This window comes from Dermochelys coriacea, chromosome 2, assembly GCF_009764565.3.
Source record: "Dermochelys coriacea isolate rDerCor1 chromosome 2, rDerCor1.pri.v4, whole genome shotgun sequence".
NCBI classification, from domain to species: domain Eukaryota; kingdom Metazoa; phylum Chordata; order Testudines; family Dermochelyidae; genus Dermochelys; species Dermochelys coriacea.
The window spans coordinates 67586779-67603979 of NC_050069.1; the positions used below are offsets into that span (position 1 = coordinate 67586779).

At 41.0% G+C, this 17201-nt stretch overlaps 1 protein-coding gene across 4 annotated transcripts in view; it reads left to right on the forward strand.

The window, feature by feature from the left end:
• NSMAF (neutral sphingomyelinase activation associated factor) overlaps positions 1-17201 on the forward strand; it is a 61907-nt gene that overhangs the window by 1055 nt on the left and 43651 nt on the right. For all 4 annotated transcript variants that reach the window (XR_006278824.1, XM_038389795.2, XM_038389797.2 and 1 more), the window contains exons 2-5: positions 14589-14678; positions 14779-14857; positions 14949-15016; positions 15105-15141. Coding sequence is in view for 3 of the 4 variants with exons in the window: in XM_038389795.2 (XP_038245723.1) it covers positions 14589-14678; positions 14779-14857; positions 14949-15016; positions 15105-15141 (274 nt within the window). In the remaining variant the exon portion in view is untranslated. The remainder of the gene's footprint in view (positions 1-14588; positions 14679-14778; positions 14858-14948; positions 15017-15104; positions 15142-17201) is intronic.

Below are 17201 nucleotides of genomic sequence, written 5' to 3' on the forward strand. Positions count from 1 at the left end.
GGTCAATTTCAATTTACAAACCCTTTGGCAATTTAATATTAAAGAAGTGTCATATACAATTCGCCTGTGATTTTTATTTTTGCTGTCCCTGAGTTCTCTCTTGGTTTGTGTTCTTGTGGCTCCTTTAAACCTGGAAAAAATACTCTGAACACACACTTAATTCAGGAAAACGATAAATCTCCTCTGCTTCAGTTGTGTAGGACCTATTTTATTTGTCTTGTCTTCATCTAAATTGAGACAGCTTTTTGGAAACAAAATGTTTTGTAATTTTAATAAGTGTGATAACAATTGAATTGTTGTAAGATTATTAGACTTTAATTAGTTATCTTCCTTTCAAAGGGTATCCCTGTCTGTATTTCTAATTGGAGGGCTGCTAAGAAACAGTACTACAGTGTAATTGCCTTCCATTTGAGTAACCACAGTGCCATTAGCAATGGGGATGGAGTAGTAAACTAATCACATGTGCCCATTTTACAAATGCTATTCTTGTGAGTGCATCTTTACAGTTGTTGGATGCATTGCACTCTTCATCCTTGGCAAGGAAACCACAGAACGATGAGACAAACTGAATGGCTAATTGACCAATGGCTAATAGAAAAGGGGAGCCGGGGTGATAATTAGTAAAGCATTCTACATATGGATTAAATGCAAATATCCATTGGATTACTTTTATATTATTGAATATTTAATTCTGTTTTTTATAATAAAAAATACCACTTTTATGCTACTCTGATGCTTTTGGGGTAGTGTTGGGCACTGCCGTAGGAGAAGGGTGTGATTCTTAGGAATATACCACCTTGAGGGTGAGATGTATAAAGTAGAGGGGAAAAAATCTTGTTTGAGGAGGAGAAAAAGAACAATCCTTAAAGCTCTGATGGTGCAAAGAAGTTCTTAGAGGGAAAGAGGATAGGAAAGAAACACTAAATCTCTTCCACCAAATTTCTTATTTTGTGGAAGAATGGTTTTCTTTTGTTTGAATGGAGAACTTTTAAACTGTAAAAAAACATGATGAGATTGGGGTTGGAAAATGTAGTAGTGGCTGATGGAAAAGGTGAAGGACCCATCACCTGGGTCTGTGGGCAAACTCATGTCTAATTCATTGTCCATTATTTGTGGATTGTCATCACTGTTTCTGAGACTTCTTTTCACTCACTGAAATCTGATTATTTTTCTCCCAAATTTAATCTCACAATTTTATTGCCTACTGTTTCTAATTTCAGCAATTCAAGAAATACTGATTTCCATCTTTATTAGTATTTATAACCCCTCTCAGTTTAATACCTGTGAATTTCATTTCAAGTGCTTGCTCCTTCCCAATCATTAGTCAAAATCAAAGTTCCCTTGAGCAGTCCATGGGGCTGACCTGGTTAAGTGACGTCAATTTCATAGCCAACAGTATACAAGGTAATGATGTGGCCAGTGTGTCCTGGTGCCTTTGACTGCCCTAACCTACTGGACCAGCTACACATTTTGCAGCTGGGGAACTGGAGCTGGCCTTTCAGTGTGAAATTGAGTGAGACTTGAACCCACAACCTTCAGAATTGTGATCATGTGATTGTGCCTGTAGATTCCTTTGTTTTGATACCCAAATAGATGCTCCCGCTTTAGTATATTGGTTTGTACCCTTTTTATGACAAAGAAGACTTGAAAACATTTAAAGCAGGGGTAATCAGTAGGCAAACCCCGGCTCAAATCCAGACTGCCAGATGCTTTTGAATGAACCCTGAAATATTTTTATTTACGTATTATCATTATTGTTATTTTTTAAATTATTTTTCTCTGGAGTCTGGACCTTGTCTATACATTGACCAAGAAATTTGGACCTGGACAAAAAATAATTGACTACCCCTGCTTTAAAGTGTTTTTCTCCTCCACTGTTTTTGTTGTTTTGTTTTTTTCCCAGTAATTTAAGTCTTGGCACTCCTGTTTTTCTTAGGTGCTTTTTCGTCCCTTAATTGAAGGGCTAAGCTGTTGAATCTCTAACAGAGAACTTTTCTTCTATTTGCTTGCTGGGTATTTGTTAAAGGGACACAACTTTTGTCCAATGCCTTTATCTACTAATGTGATCTCAGGTGTTGTAACTATATAACTGAAAGAGATTTGATTTTTTTCCCATCTTATTTACTTTGTGCATTTGACAGTTTGTGTATAGTCATTTTGTTGGCTTTTTACACAGCAGCATAGAGAAATATTTAAGATGGTAAAAGTAGAAAATTTGACTGAGGCAGGCATAATACCTCAAACAACATTTAACTCTCTTTATGAAACTGACTAGATTGATAATTCTATCCTTTTAGATAGATGTCCCACAGAAAGTTTTTAAATAATCTCAATAAAAATAATTCCCTTCTCACTTAATCAAGTTTAACTTTCTTAGTATCTGATTTCATAAGCCTCCTACTTCTCCAGTTATCTACAGTTTTTCAGAAAAACAGGACAAGACCCAGAATTTCTTGTGTGTACAAACTGAGCAAATAAAAAAGCAAGACTTCTTTGTATTTCATAAAAAATGTCAAACACCACAAAAAAGGGCATAAAACCCAGTGTCTCTTTTTTTCTTTGCTGACCATCTTTAATAGGTTTGGAACAGAAATATCCCTCTCAGATGCATAGACATCAATTCTTATTTCTCTGACACTTTTTTCTCCCATTTGCTTTGTAAGAAAATTACTTGAGGGGCATGTATTGTCTCTTTTAATTGACTTGAATGAAAATCTTCTGTTTTGTACCTGCTATTTTTGCTGTATGTTTGCTATTTGAAGGAAATAAAATTAGGTTTCTAAAAAGTACACTAATTTTAGTTACAAAATTTACAAGTAAAATGATATGGCTTTATTTCCTGTAAGATCATTGTAGTATTTATGGATTGAGTTCTCTATGCTGTTGGCTGTTAATGTGAACAGATGGGAGTGGGATTAACTCATTGGTCTGACACCTGTTACAGAGGAACTTCTAAACAGATATCTTTTGATCTACATCTTGCATTCTACACTGTTTCCTGTTTTAGGAAGCATATCTGTTTCTGCATTAGTGTTCTGTTTGTGTGTAAAATATGGCAGCATACAGGTTCTGCAGGTGGATCCTAAGCAAAACAATTGTTTGGCTTTTTTTTTCCCCCTAAGCTAATAACCTTGTCATCCTCTTGGAGCAAAATATCCAAAAACTTACTGAGGGCTGTCGTGCTCAAACATCTGTAAATGAGTGCCACTTCTTATTTATGGATACTTTGTTCAATTAATAGTGTCTAAAATTTTTTATGAGTTTTAGTTTATGAATAACCTGGTGATTCCAGCCATTGCAAATGTTACTCACATTCTGATGCTGCAAGCTATTCTATATAGATAACTTCAGTGGGGCTCTGTGCAGGCACAGAGGTCCACCCATGTGGGACACATTGCAGAATTGAGGCTTAAAGCTGCACAAGTTGGAAATCCTACCTAAGGTTGCCTCCTCTCAAATAAATATACCTTTGAAAGTCTGAGAGTGAGCTAAAGGTGGAAACTGAACTTCTATTTATTTTGTCTTACTGAAGGCTTTAAAACTCTGTAGTTATCTAAAATCTTCTCTCAGTGAATATAATTGGGCTGATTTGGTAAGCAGACAGCTTAAAGACCCAGTGGGAAGGGAGAGTGGTGAAACTTCAAATTTTCAGGCGCCTACTAATCGGATTGATATCAGATCTCAGCAAGATCCAGGGAGTACCCTCTCTGCTTAGGCGCTGAGGATGGTAATGATAGAAATGGGCTTCTCACAAGAGATTGACCTTGGTATCCTCGCTTTCATATCTACCACTTTTTAGTAGGTTTGACCAAGGGGTTCCTGAGGTACAGACTCTTAGGAGAAAAAACAGCTTTTCTTAATGACGACACACTCTAGTAACATTTTTTTGCTCACAGATAGAGATGAAACCAGAGCGCTGATTATCTCACTAGGGTCTCAATGGCTCGAGGGTGCCTAGCACCCATCAGCCTTTTGCAGGAGCTCAAATGAAAGCATTATTTGAAAGAGTTTGGTTCTCCATGTTTGTGCATGTGAAACAGTTCTAAAGCACATGTGCCTATTTATATAGCTAATGGATTTCACAACACATGTGCAGAGAGAGAGGCTAGCTATTTGGAAAACTATCTCAGCATCACAAGACCTGAGGATGTGTATGGTTAAGGCTGCGAATCTGTCATGGAGGTCATGGATTCCATAACTTTCTGCGATATCCATGAAATTCTGCTGCTGCAGCGGCTAGTGTGGCTAACCCCCATGTTGCCTTAGCAACTGGTCCTGGGGTCAATTGCTCAGGTGGCTGTAGGGCCAGCCACACCGGCCGCTGCTGGAGTGGCCCCACGGCCAGCCACATCAGCCGCTGCTCGGTGGCCCTGAGCAGCTGGCCCCAGGGATTGCCCAAGCAGTGGCCGGTGTTGCTGGTCCTGGGTGCTCCCCAGAGTAGCAGGCCCCATTACAGCTAAGATTTAGTCGCATGTGTTTATAGTAAATGTCATGGACAGGTTACGGCTGTGAATTTTTTTGTTGCCCATGACCTGTCAATGACTTTTTTCTAAAAAATACCCATGACTAAAACTTAGCCTTATGGTCACTGGATCTGAGCACCACCTCAGTCATTGTAGGTTTCAACCCAAACCAGGGCAGAATCTGAACTGAAAAAAGCAGACACAAAGCTCCAATCCGCCTCTGTCAAAAGGCGGTTCTTATTTTGGGGAAAAGTAATTTGAATACAGCAGAATATTCAAAAGGTGCTGAAACCATTTTTTGAAAAGAAAGCAAACTACATAAGCAAATGCTTACTGGTAGAGGAGATGATTTGGGTGGAAGAGCAGGTGGGACTAGGGGAGAGGAGTGGGGGATGGGAGGGACAGATGGGGGAGTGGGAAGGAGGACATGAGTGACCGGGGGGGGGGGATTGGGGAAGAATAGAGGCAAGTGCCTGCCAGCCCCACATTCCCCTCCCCTATGTGTGCCATGATCAGGAGGCCCCCAGCCCATTTACAGGACTGTGACCCCCCCCCACACCGTGCCTCCCTCCCATTTGAACCAGGTTTTAGAGGGAGCTTGCCTATCTGAATGAGGAGGTCTGAGTCTGTCTCGCTGTGCTTTCATGTGAACTGCAATCTGGGGGTTCCTGTCCTTTGGGAGTGTCTGAGCCCTGAGCCATGCCCTCGTGGTGTGCCAGGATCTGGGGAGACTTTGCCCATATAAGGGGATGTGACCTCCCTTGGGATGTCCCACTCACTGCCCCACTCTGTGTTCCAGAATCTGAGTGCTCCTGCCCATCTGGTAGGGGTCTGATCCCACCATGTGAGCTAGATTTGAGGGAGGGGACTTGCCTCTCTAGGAGTGTCTGGGACTTTCTCCTTACCCCTTCATGTGAACTGGGATCTGGGTTTTCTTGTGTGTCTAAGGGGGCCTGAACCCATCTCCCTACCACCTCCTTCCATGTAAATTAGGATCTGGGGAAGCCCTGCCAGTGGGTGGGCAATTTAGGACAGGTGTGCTCAGGGTATTCCTGGACAACACACTGGGGTGAGGAGCTGAGGATGGGTATGTTTGATCCACCCCAGGACTGGAGAGTTTCTGAAATGTGGCAAGGGAACGCTCACTGACATGAATGGAGCAGTTTGTGTATCACAGAGCTATTCATAGATTCTAAGGTTAGAAGGGACCATTTTGATCATCTAGTCCGACCTCCTGCACAGCGCAGGCCACAGAATCTCACCCACCCACTCCTGTGAAAAACCTCACCCATGCCTGAGCTATTGAAGTCCTTAAATCATTGTTCAAAGACTTCAAGGAGCAGAGAAGCCTCCCTCAAGTCAACCATGCCCCATGCTACAGAGGAAGGCGAAAAACCTCCAGGGCGCCTCCAATCTGCCCTGGAGGAAAATTCCTTCCCGACCCCAAATATGGCAATCAGCTAAACCCTGAGCATATGGGCAAGCTTCACCAGCCAGATACTACAGAAAATTCTTTCCTGGGTAACTCAGATCCCATCCATCTAATATCCCATCTCAGGGGATTTGGCCTATTTACCCTGAATATTTAAAGATCAATTACTTACCATAATCCCATTATCCCATCATACCATCTCCTCCATAAACTTATCAAGTAGAATCTTAAAACCAGATAGATCTTTTGCCCCCACTGCTTCCCTTGGAAGGCTATTCCAAAACTTCACTCCTCTGATGGTTAAAAACCTTCGTCTGATTTCAAGTCTAAACTTCCTTGTGGCCAGTTTATACCCATTTGTTCTTGTGTCCACATTGGTGCTGAGCTGAAATAATTCCTCTCCCTCTCCTGTATTTATCCCTCTGATATATTTATAGAGAGCAATCATATCTCCCCTCAACCTTCTTTTAGTTAGGCTAAACAAGCCAAGCTCCTTAAGTCTCCTTTCATAAGACAAGTTTTCCATTCCTCGGATCATCCTAGTAGCCCTTCGCTGTACCTGCTCCAGTTTGAATTCATCCTTTTTAAACATGGGAGACCAGAACTGCACACAGTATTCTAGGTGAGGTCTCACCAGTGCCTTGTATAATGGTACTTAAACCTCCTTATCCCTACTGGAAATGCCTCTCCTGATGCATCCCAAAACCGCATTAGCCTTTTTCACAGTCATATCACATTGGCAGCTCATAGTCATCCTATGATCAACCAATACTCCAAGGTCCTTCTCCTCTTCCGTTACTTCTAACTGATGCGTCCCCAACTTATAGCTAAAATTCTTATTAATCCCTAAATGCATAACCTTACACTTCTCACTATTAAATTTCATCCTAGTACTATTACTCCAGTTTACAAGGTCATCCAGATCCTCCTGTATAATATTCTTTTGTTTCAGGCTGTATTAATGTCCATTGGGTGTTCTGTTTCAGCTGAGAACAAGGCCATGTCTTTACTACCTCTTATGTCAGCAAAACGTGTGTCACTCAAGGGTGTGGAAAAAAACCCACCCTCCCAAGCGACTTATGTTTCACCGGCATAAGTGGTAGTGTGGACAGTGCTGTGTCAGCGGGAGAGCTTCTCCTGCCAAGATAGCTACAGTCGCTCATTGTGGGGGTTTTATTATGTCGATGGGAGAGCTTTCTCCTGTCGACATAGAGTGGCTACACAAGCAATCTTACAGAAGCACCACTATGTTGGTACAGCGGTGCTGCTGTAAGGTCTCTAGTGTAGACATGGCCCAACTCATTGAGATGAATGGGCTCTTATCACCTCTCCGAGCCTGCTATGCTGCTCCCTTCCAGTCTCCCTCTAATTTCATAAGATATTATAATGAAGTGTCAGCTTAGCTGTAGCTATACTTGGGATTCTTGCTTAAAGGCTGACTCTTCTGAGGGTGTAGCTACACTTAAAACACTCTAGTAGTACAGATGTGCCACTGCAGCTGCACCACTGTAGTGCTTCAGGGTGAACACTACCTACACCGATGGAAGGGGTTCTTCTGTTGCTGTAGGTAATCCACCTCCCCTAGAGGCAGTAGCTATGTTGGCAAGAGATGGAAGAATTCTTGGGGAATAGAGATGCTGGAGGTAGTCTGCAATCCTCTGCCCAAGACCTCTTGGAAGGGCTGCCTTGTTTCTTCCCCCATGGTCGGACACTTTGCCATGCCACTGGGCAATGACTTCCGGAGGCACCATTGCGGCACACAGGCTAGCAGCATATGGACCTGGTCTGCAGCCAGATGCATGCAGGAGCTGTTGCCTTGTAACTTCAGTTTCTCTCAGGAGTGAGACATCACCAGCTGTGAAAGACTGAGTTAGTTTTCAGTGCAGTAGCCCTCTCCGCTTGTACTGATGCCACAGTGCTATCCCCTCCTATTGTTCCAACTCACCTGCTTCTTCCCCGGCCCATGCTCAGCATAGCTAGGGCTGCCACCATGCTCTGAGTCCCAAGGGGAAGTGAGAATGTTGTGCTTGTAACTTGTGTGGATCCAGAGGAGTAAATGAACTGACAGTAGTACCTCTGCCCATTGTTTCTTTAGCAGATGCAATGTAGCATCACAGCAACCCCCATAGTTGACTGACACCAAACTGATTCCTGACTGATTGATAGCAGTCTGGCATTGCCAGCTTCCTCGTAGTGATCACCGCTTGCTTCTCCACTGTGAATGCAGCTCTCATTTTGGTGTTGCTGCTGGGGCGAGCTCCATCCACGGTTCCAGGAAGGTGTCCTTGCCCATCCGAAAGTTCTGCAGTCACTGCTCATCATCCCATACCTGTATAATGATGCGAGCCCACCACTCAGAGCTTGTTTCTTGGGCCCAGAACTGACGGCCCCCCGTGTGCAGCTGCTCTGTAAATCCCAGCAGCAATTTGAATTTTCTTTCCATGGCACCCAGCAAGGCAAACACCAAGGCATCTTCATCAGATTCGCAGCTCAGGAAATGCTGCAGGGTCAGATGTGTTCATAATGCTCAGCACAATACTGAAAAGCAGTGCAGGATCCATGCTTTCTGACAGAGATGGTGGGCATGCAGGTTACTGTATGAAAAGTTGTATGAAAAGCCTGTTGAAAAGTGTGGCGAAACCTACATGGAATGATGGGCTGGAGAAAACTGCATCATGGGATTCTGAACCTACCCCCAGGAGGTATTGCACACCTTTTCTAAAACACCCTGCAGTATATGGTGGCAAGTTGCAAAGTGGGATAGCTACCCATGGTGCACTGCTCTCTTTGTCAATGCAAGAGCTGTTACTGTGGATGCACTCTGCTGATACAAGGAGTGTAGTGTGGACATGCAATAGGATTCCGTTTTGGTTGGATGTATTCCTGGAGAGTTTATCATTTGACATAATCTTTAATTAAAGAGTAATCTTTAATTCCTGGAGACTCCAGGACAATCCTGGAGGGTTGGCAACCTGACAGTGGTTTAATTACAGCGGCAGCTATATTGCCATAATTTAAGTCAATTTAACTTTGTAGTGTAAACAAGCTCTTAGTGTTAGGATGTTTGGCTGTTTTCCTCCATAGGTACAGTGGCTTGTGCCAACACCCTCCTCCCCTCCCCTACACAAAGTTCAAGTGTAGACGATCTGTTGCCAAGGGTCAAGTACTCAAGCAGTTTTCTGTACATGTCTTAGCATCTCCGCAGTCAAGATTTTTTTTAAAAATTTCTTCTTCAGAAATTATATTCCACTTAGTCTCCACATTGATTTTTCTTGTATTTTAGTAAATTAATCCATTAATTTAATTGGCACAGTGTAGAAAACAGAGCTATAAAATGAAAGCTGTTCAAGCAAAACTATATAGGCTGTTCTTGGTTACTACAGAAAGTGTCCTTATGTAGGCATTTTAAATTCAGTTGGTTCTGTGATATGTACAGTATTAAAAACGTGCTAAACACTTTCAACACCCACTGACATCAATGGGAGTTGAAATCACTCAGTACCTTGCAGGTTCTAGTCCCTAAATACAGATTATTTTTATGTAATCTCTCTTATACAATAGCAAATGCTTTTCAAGTCTCCAGTTACTAGGTTCATACCCCTCCATTTCCAAGTTGTATTTCAGGTTTCAGCACAACTCATGAAAGTAACTAACTAACTAACAGGCAGTCTGGAAGTCCCCCATCTCCGGTATGTTTTTTAAAAAGCTAAAACAAACATGTATTAATAGCCTTTAATAATCTCATTACACCATTTCAGGGAGATATCTATGTGAGCCAATATACACCACGCTTCCTGTTTCACAATCAGTCTGACTAGGTTAATTTAATATCAGCTGAATTCATTTCCATAAACTCACATCATCTTCTCTTTTAATGTACACATCGATACTGATGTGCATCCTAAATGTTCCCCCCCCCCCACTCTCAACAAATATTTTTACCTGAAGACGTGAGACCAGTTTGTGATCTTAGGTAGTCTCCAGAGTTTCATTGATGCCTTCTGATTGCCATGAACACTTCCTGGAGACTATTTCTGTGGATGTAGCCCCTTTGCAGACATGGTGTATATTCAATTGAGATCCCTTACACTGGCTGCTTGCTGGTATCGTTAAGTTGGAGCTGGTAGGATAGTCGCTTCCACATCCAGAAAAAAATTATATTGAACAGCAGAGTTCCTGGAACCCCAACCAGGGGTATTCTGTCTGCTATCCAAGATCCATAAACCTGGAAATCCTGGACGCCCGATCATCTCAGGCATTGGCAGCCTGACAGCAGGATTGTCTGGCTATGTAGACTCCCTCCTCAGGCCCCACGCTACCAGCACTCCCAGCTATCTTCGAGACACCACTGACTTCCTGAGGAAACTGCAATCCATCGGTGATCTTCCTGAAAACACCATCCTAGCCACTATGGATGTAGAAGCCCTTTACACCAAAATTCCACACAAAGATGGACTACAAGCCTTCAGGAACAGTATCCCCGATACTGTCACGGCAAACCTGGCGGCTGAACTTTGTGACTTTGACCTCACCCATAACTATTTCACATTTGGGGACAATGTATACCTTCAAATCAGCGGCACTGCGATGGGTGCCCACTTGGTCCCACAGTATGCCAATATTTTTATGGCTGACTTAGAACAACACTTCCTCAGCTCTCATCCCCTAATGCCTCTACTTGTGCTACACTGATGACATCTTCATCATCTGGACCCATGGAAAAGAAGCCCTTGAGGAACTCCACCATGATATCAACAATTTCCATCCCACCATCAACCTCAGCCTGGACCAGTCCACACAAGAGATCCACTTTCTGGACACTACTGTGCTAATAAGCGATGCTCACATAAACACCACCCTATACCGGAAACCTACTGACCGCTATTCCTACCTACATGCCTCCAGCTTTCATCCAGACCACACCACACAATCCATTGTCTACAGCTAAGCTCTACAATACAACCGCATTTGCTCCAACTCCTCAGATAGAGACAAACATGTAGAAGATCTCTATCAAGCATTCTTACAACTACAATACCACCTGCTAAAGTGAAGAAACAGATTGACAGAGCCAGAAGAGTACCCAGAGGTTACTACAGGACAGGTCCAACAAAGAAAATAACAGAATGCCACTAGTCATCACCTTCAGCCCCCAACTAAAACCTCTCCAATACATCATCAAGGATCTACAACCTATCTTGAAGGATGACCCATCACTCTCATAGATCTTGGAAGACAGGCCAGTCCTTGCTTACAGACAGCCCCCCAACCTGAAGCAAATACTCTCTAGCAACCACACAACAGAACCACTAACCAGGAACCTATCCTTGCAACAAAGCCCATTGCCAGCTGTGTCCACATATCTATTCAGGGGATACCATCATAGGGCCTAATCACATCAGCCACACTATCGGAGGCTCGTTCACCTGCACATCTACCAATGTGATATATGCCATCATGTGCCAGCAATGCTCCTCTGCCATGTACATTGGTCAAACTGGACAGTCTATGTAAAAAAATCAATGGACACAAATCAGACATCAAGAATTATAACATTCAAAAACCAGTCGGAGAATACTTCAATCTCTTTGGTCACTCGATTACAGACCGAAAAGTGGCAATTCTTCATCAAAAAAACTTCAAAAACAGACTCAACGAGAGACTGCTGAATTGGAATTAATTTGCAAACTGGATACAATTAACTTAGGCTTGAATAAAGACTGGGAGTGGATAGGTTATTACACAAAATAAAATTACTTTCCCTTGTTTATCCTCCCTTCCCCGAACTGTTCCTCACACGTTCTTGTCAACTGCTGGAAATTGCCCATCTTGATTACCACTACAAAAGGTTTCCGCTCGCCCCCACTCTCCTGCTGGTAATAGCTCACCTTACCTGATCACTCTCGTTACAGTGTATATGGTAACACCCATTGTTTCATATTCTCTGTGTATATAAATCTCCGCACTGTATTTTTCACTGAATGCATCCGATAAAGTGAGCTGTAGCTCATGAAAGTTTGTGCTCAAATACATTTGTTAGTCTCTAAGGTGCCACAAGTCCTCCTTTTCTTTTAGCAGAGTTTGAGTTGGCAGATTGTGTTGATAATGTCAAAAAGGGGAAACTGTACTCCTGTGGTATTCTCTTGTGGTTTCCATATTAAAATGAATTTCTCTTTGCTCTGGCCTTCTACTGCTATAATACAAATAATAAATAATTATCTTAATAATTTTCACATTGGTCTCAGAAACAGTAGATGGTAATCCAATGTATCCTAGGTGTCCTGCTCTCTCTTAAAATACATCTCCAAGGCCCCAAAAGTTGGCAGGGTGGCTCAGGCAGATATAGTACCAGAAATTCCTTTTAGCTGACTAGATTTTAAATGCTCCAGTCCAATATATGAAGCCCTTTCCCCTTCCTAGGCTTCATAGCCTGAGCTCCAGCTTGAGCTGCAACTTCAAAGCAATATCTCTACAGCTATGTTTAGAGTGCTAGTGTGAGCCCTGCTAACCCGAGTCTCTTGACCTGCTCTAGGAGGCTCGCTCCTACTAGTAGCTCCAAAACGTTGAGTAGAGATACTCTTTGAGCTCTTTTGAAAGCTGCCCCCTTTTGTTTAACTCATCAAAGATGTCCTTTTTCTTTGTCTTCTGTTTTAAGGGTATTGTTGCCTTTAAAAGCAGTCTACTATTTTTCATTCCAATCCCACACTTAAGATAAAATATTTAATGAACCTCAAAGAAGTAATAATTTATCAGATACTCATTGTATGATGTGTTCCTATCAATGTATTTCTGAGCAATTAAACAGCCTAGTGGTCCTACAACTTGTGGCCATAGCGATGAAAAGTGTGTTCTCTTGACTTACAGAGAAGCAACATAATTTGATTATATTACATACCCCTGGAGGAGTTCTGCACAATGCAGAATTTTTCAGAAATTTATGTGCATGCAGAATTTCCTTTTTCCCTCCACAGAAATGTAATGCAGAGATGTTGGCCGCCACTAGGGGCCGCTGGACCCAGCAGAGCCCAGCGCACAAATAGATAAGGCTAGGGGGAGGAGAAAGGGGAGGGAAATTGAGGGTTCCCAGCAGCTGCAGTTCCCAGCATGCTCTCAAGAAAGGAGAGGGCAATGCCATGCAGGAAACTCTCTGAAAGCCTTGGACCCTGCATCAGCTGTTTCTCCCTTTGGATCCCTGGGCTCTGGGGGGTAGAGGGAGTGAGCATCTGGGCTGGGGTGGCCTGCAGCTGGGCTCTGTGGGGGAGGAAGCGTAAGTGTCTAGGCTGCGGGGGGGAGCAGCTGGCCTCTGAGGAGTAGGGGATGCGAGTGTCCGGGCTGTGGGGGGGGCCTCTGGCGGAGGTGGGCTGAGAGTGTCTCGCCCTCTGGCTGGGCTCTCGGGGAGGGGGCAGAGAAACAGGAACTGGGCTGTCCATAGGGGTTTCTTTAAATCTCTACTCCTGTAAGAATTTTTGTCTGTCTGTATTATTACAGATCTATTTGCTGACAGGTATTTTGGAATAAATTACCAAAGTAATTGAAACTGGCATGATTATATAGTTTTATTTTGACAAATACAATTTGCAGAATTTTAAAGTATTGTGTGCAGAATTTTAAATTTTTTGGTGCAGAATTCCCTAAGGAGTATATTACACAAGTGCTTCCTATGATAAACTTAAAGTGACGTTTTAGTATCGGTCGCTTAGGGTTTGAGCCCAACAGTGTTGAAGTCAAAGGTGGTATTTCCATTGCCTTCAATGTGCTTTGAATCAGCTGGTTATGTATATAGTGCTGAGTTATTTAATATAATTAACAATTAGTGTTAATTAGTTAAGTGTCTTACACATGGCAAATTTCCGAAAGCAATAGTCGATTTTCACACTTCCAGAAAACTGACCACTTTTTGGTGTGAAGAGAAATCTTAGTCATCCACAGTTCTCTCTAATTTCACAAAGATCCAACAGGTAAGGGCCAGACATTAGTTTTCACTCATACCAAATAATGGGACTGAGAAGGGCTGAAACAAATTTTGCCTGAAAGTGTGTGTGTGGGGGGGACATCACCCTTTTATTTCTAATACAGAAAGCAAAGCCTTTCAGAAGGATTCATTGTTATGGTTATTCACAGATTACCCAAACAATCTTGACAGTGCAGTTTTTAAATGTTTATTATAATTTAAAAGATTATGCATATACATAATGCTTTCCTTGTAATGCTTACAAGAACATGTAAATCTAAGTGATGATGGCATAGATGATATCAAATGATTCAAGGCTATGTTGTAGAGAGAAGCCTTACTTATTTTGAAATAAATGATTGCTTCCTGATTCCTTTCAAACTGGTGTGAGGTCAGCTTCTGTGAATGGTGCTTGGTAATACTTGTTCCATGGTTTACCTTGATCAGGTTGAGCTATACTGGTCTTTGTGGTCCTGCTGGGTTCATCCAGGCAATCAGGATTGCTTTTTTGACCAGAATAGTAACAGAGCATAAAAGATTTCTTTTATGGAGTTTTAACACTTCAGAAATGCCTAAAACACAATTGTGGTATTTTTTAGGAAAATCAGTTTCCAACATGTCTTTTATTGTTACTCCTGCCCATTTGACAGTATATTTTAATAAGAACAATGCAGAGTCTGATCTCTGCATGAAGAACAAAGTTTCTTTAAAAAAAAAAAATTCCTCTCGTTTTTATTTGTAGGTTTTCGCTGCTCCTTCTTAATCTGGAGGAATATTACTTTGAACAGCATACAGCTAATCATATTATAAAGAAAGACTGCAGAGATGAAAGGTAGAAAGCCATTTGTGTTTTGAAAATTATACTGTAGTCATTCAGCTATTGGATCTCAATTTAGTTATGCAAATTTTTTTTCTTTTTTCCTTTTTCTTAGGAAAATCAGAGGTTCACTAAAAATCTGCTCAAAATCAATTATTTTTGAACCAGATGAGAAAATCCAGCCCATTATTAAGGTAGATTGTCCAGTCTGATCATTTGGTAGTAACTTAATTTCTTTTTAAAACATATGTTTAAAGAAATACATATTTCTATAACTTCCTGCAGATCCCATTGCGAGACTGTATTAACATAGAAGCACCAGAAAATAATGAAGAAAATAACTCTTTCACCTGGTATGTGAATTTAAGATGTTTAGATACTTCTATTTTTGTTTTTAATAAGTTGAATACTTGTATTTCAAGTACCTTATCTGCATTATAGGTATACATCTGGAGTGATTTCTGTTGTATCCAATCAGGTAAGAAATACATATAACAAATTTGTGGCTCAAAAATAAGAAGTTTTTTTTCTAGGATTCCTTTAAGTATTTAAAAAAAAAATATTGGACACAGTGAACTAGAAAACAATATGTCACATTACATTTCTTAACATCTTTCATAAATAAGTAAATACAGAAAAACACAAATGTTCAAATCAAACTAAGTTGAGGTTGACATGTTGAGGGCATCTCTTGAATAGATGGTAAGTCAGATACGATAAATTTACCTCCATGCTCAATTGCAAATTGCCTAGTAAAGATAGTATTTTCAGAAATGAATGGATACAGGAGGATCACTTTTATCATTAAAAACCAAGGGAGATGTATTCCAACTTTGATACTTCTTGTTTTGGTCTTTCTGCATGTGTTTCCGTTTTTCTGACTCTCCACTCTCACCATGGCTTATATTTGTCTTTTGAAAGATTCAAGTGGAAAACTGTTCAAAGATTGGACACTGTACTGCGTGCGCATTAAATTTGTCAGTAACTGGTCATGAAGTATGGAAGTAATGTTAGAGCATGGAGTGTCTTGGGTATGATTAATTCAGATTTGTAAATAATGTTCAACACTCTATGCTTCATTTTAAAAATGGAGTGGAGATAAAAATTTCAAAATTAGAAAGCCTTCAACAAAAAATGGATATGCTTTTCATGAAATCTTTTGAGGGAAAAAAATCAACCCATTTTTCATGTTGGTCCACTGGTAGATTTCACACTTGTAATCTTGTTTTTGCCCTAATAAAGAACAAATTGCTGCAGCCCAAAATTGATTTGGGCAGGTTACTAGATTGTCTACATGGGAAAGTTTTACTAGTTATACTGATGTAGTTATACCCAGTACAGTTAGTTATGCTCTTTTCAGTGTAGAGCTTCTGTAAAAATGATATTCTGCAGTTGTGGGTCCAGAGCAACAACTTCTATATAAAATGTCCTCTGTTTACAAATATAAAGATGCCTTTCTAACAACCAGTCCTGCAAACTCAGTCAGATCCCTCAGAGTGGAGCTATGTTCTTTTCCTTTTCGTCCCCACACTCCCTTGTTAAAGTTGTGAAGAACAAAACACGTTATCCCAATCTGTGGTCCAAGAAGGATTTCTCTTACAGTATCTCAAAAGTGTTTGGCAAACTAAATATGGGGTAGTTAGATGCTGCCATCTCCTCCCTATAATCAGGGGTGCTGGAACAATTTTTATGAGGGGGTGCCTTTGGTGTTTGTTATTACTACTTCAAGCCAAAGGATGCAGGAGCACTCTTAGTTCCAGAACCACTGCCTATAACATTGGTAACGTATTGAAATCCTTAGATGAAAGCTGTGATATAAAAAGTATTTTATATAAAAGAGGGGGAATTTAAAGTGTATAAAATTGACATTTTCTGATTTCTGTCACTCTGTGCAGAGAAACCTTTTAGTATATAAGAATTAGACATTATTACATCCATTTTGTAATAAGTTGTAGTTATAGTGAATTATAATGGAACATGTGTACAGTATAATCACAGACAGGATTACTTTCTCTGTAAACTCAAAATTCATTGCCAGTGCATGACTGAATAAGAAGCCTTTTGTTTTGACTGCGAATAATAGGCAAATGAAAAGCTATTTAATGCCATAATAGCTGCGAAATAAAACCTGTAATGTGAAGGTCATTGGAGGTTATCAAAACAGTATAAAAAAACTCTGTAACTTCTGCTTTCGTTATCTCTGAGGAATAACAAATTGCATTAATATATGTTAAAACCTGAAAGAGTCTTTTCTGTTATGCTTGTTTGGTAATACAGATGCTTTCAACCTTCATGTTCTATTTGGTAATTTTAAATTTGGGATTTGTATTTGAGAGCTCTCCAAACTGTAAAATATTCATTTAACATGCAGTAATACAAGCTAACTGCAATGTAAGCAAATCTTAGGTATTAGGCCCCAATCCTGAAATGTAGGCAAATCTTTGTGCCTGCACAGAGCTTTGTTGCTAGATTAGGGCTTTCATAGCCATAGTTTGATTATTACAGAGCACCTAGGAGCTCTAGTCATGGACCAGTACC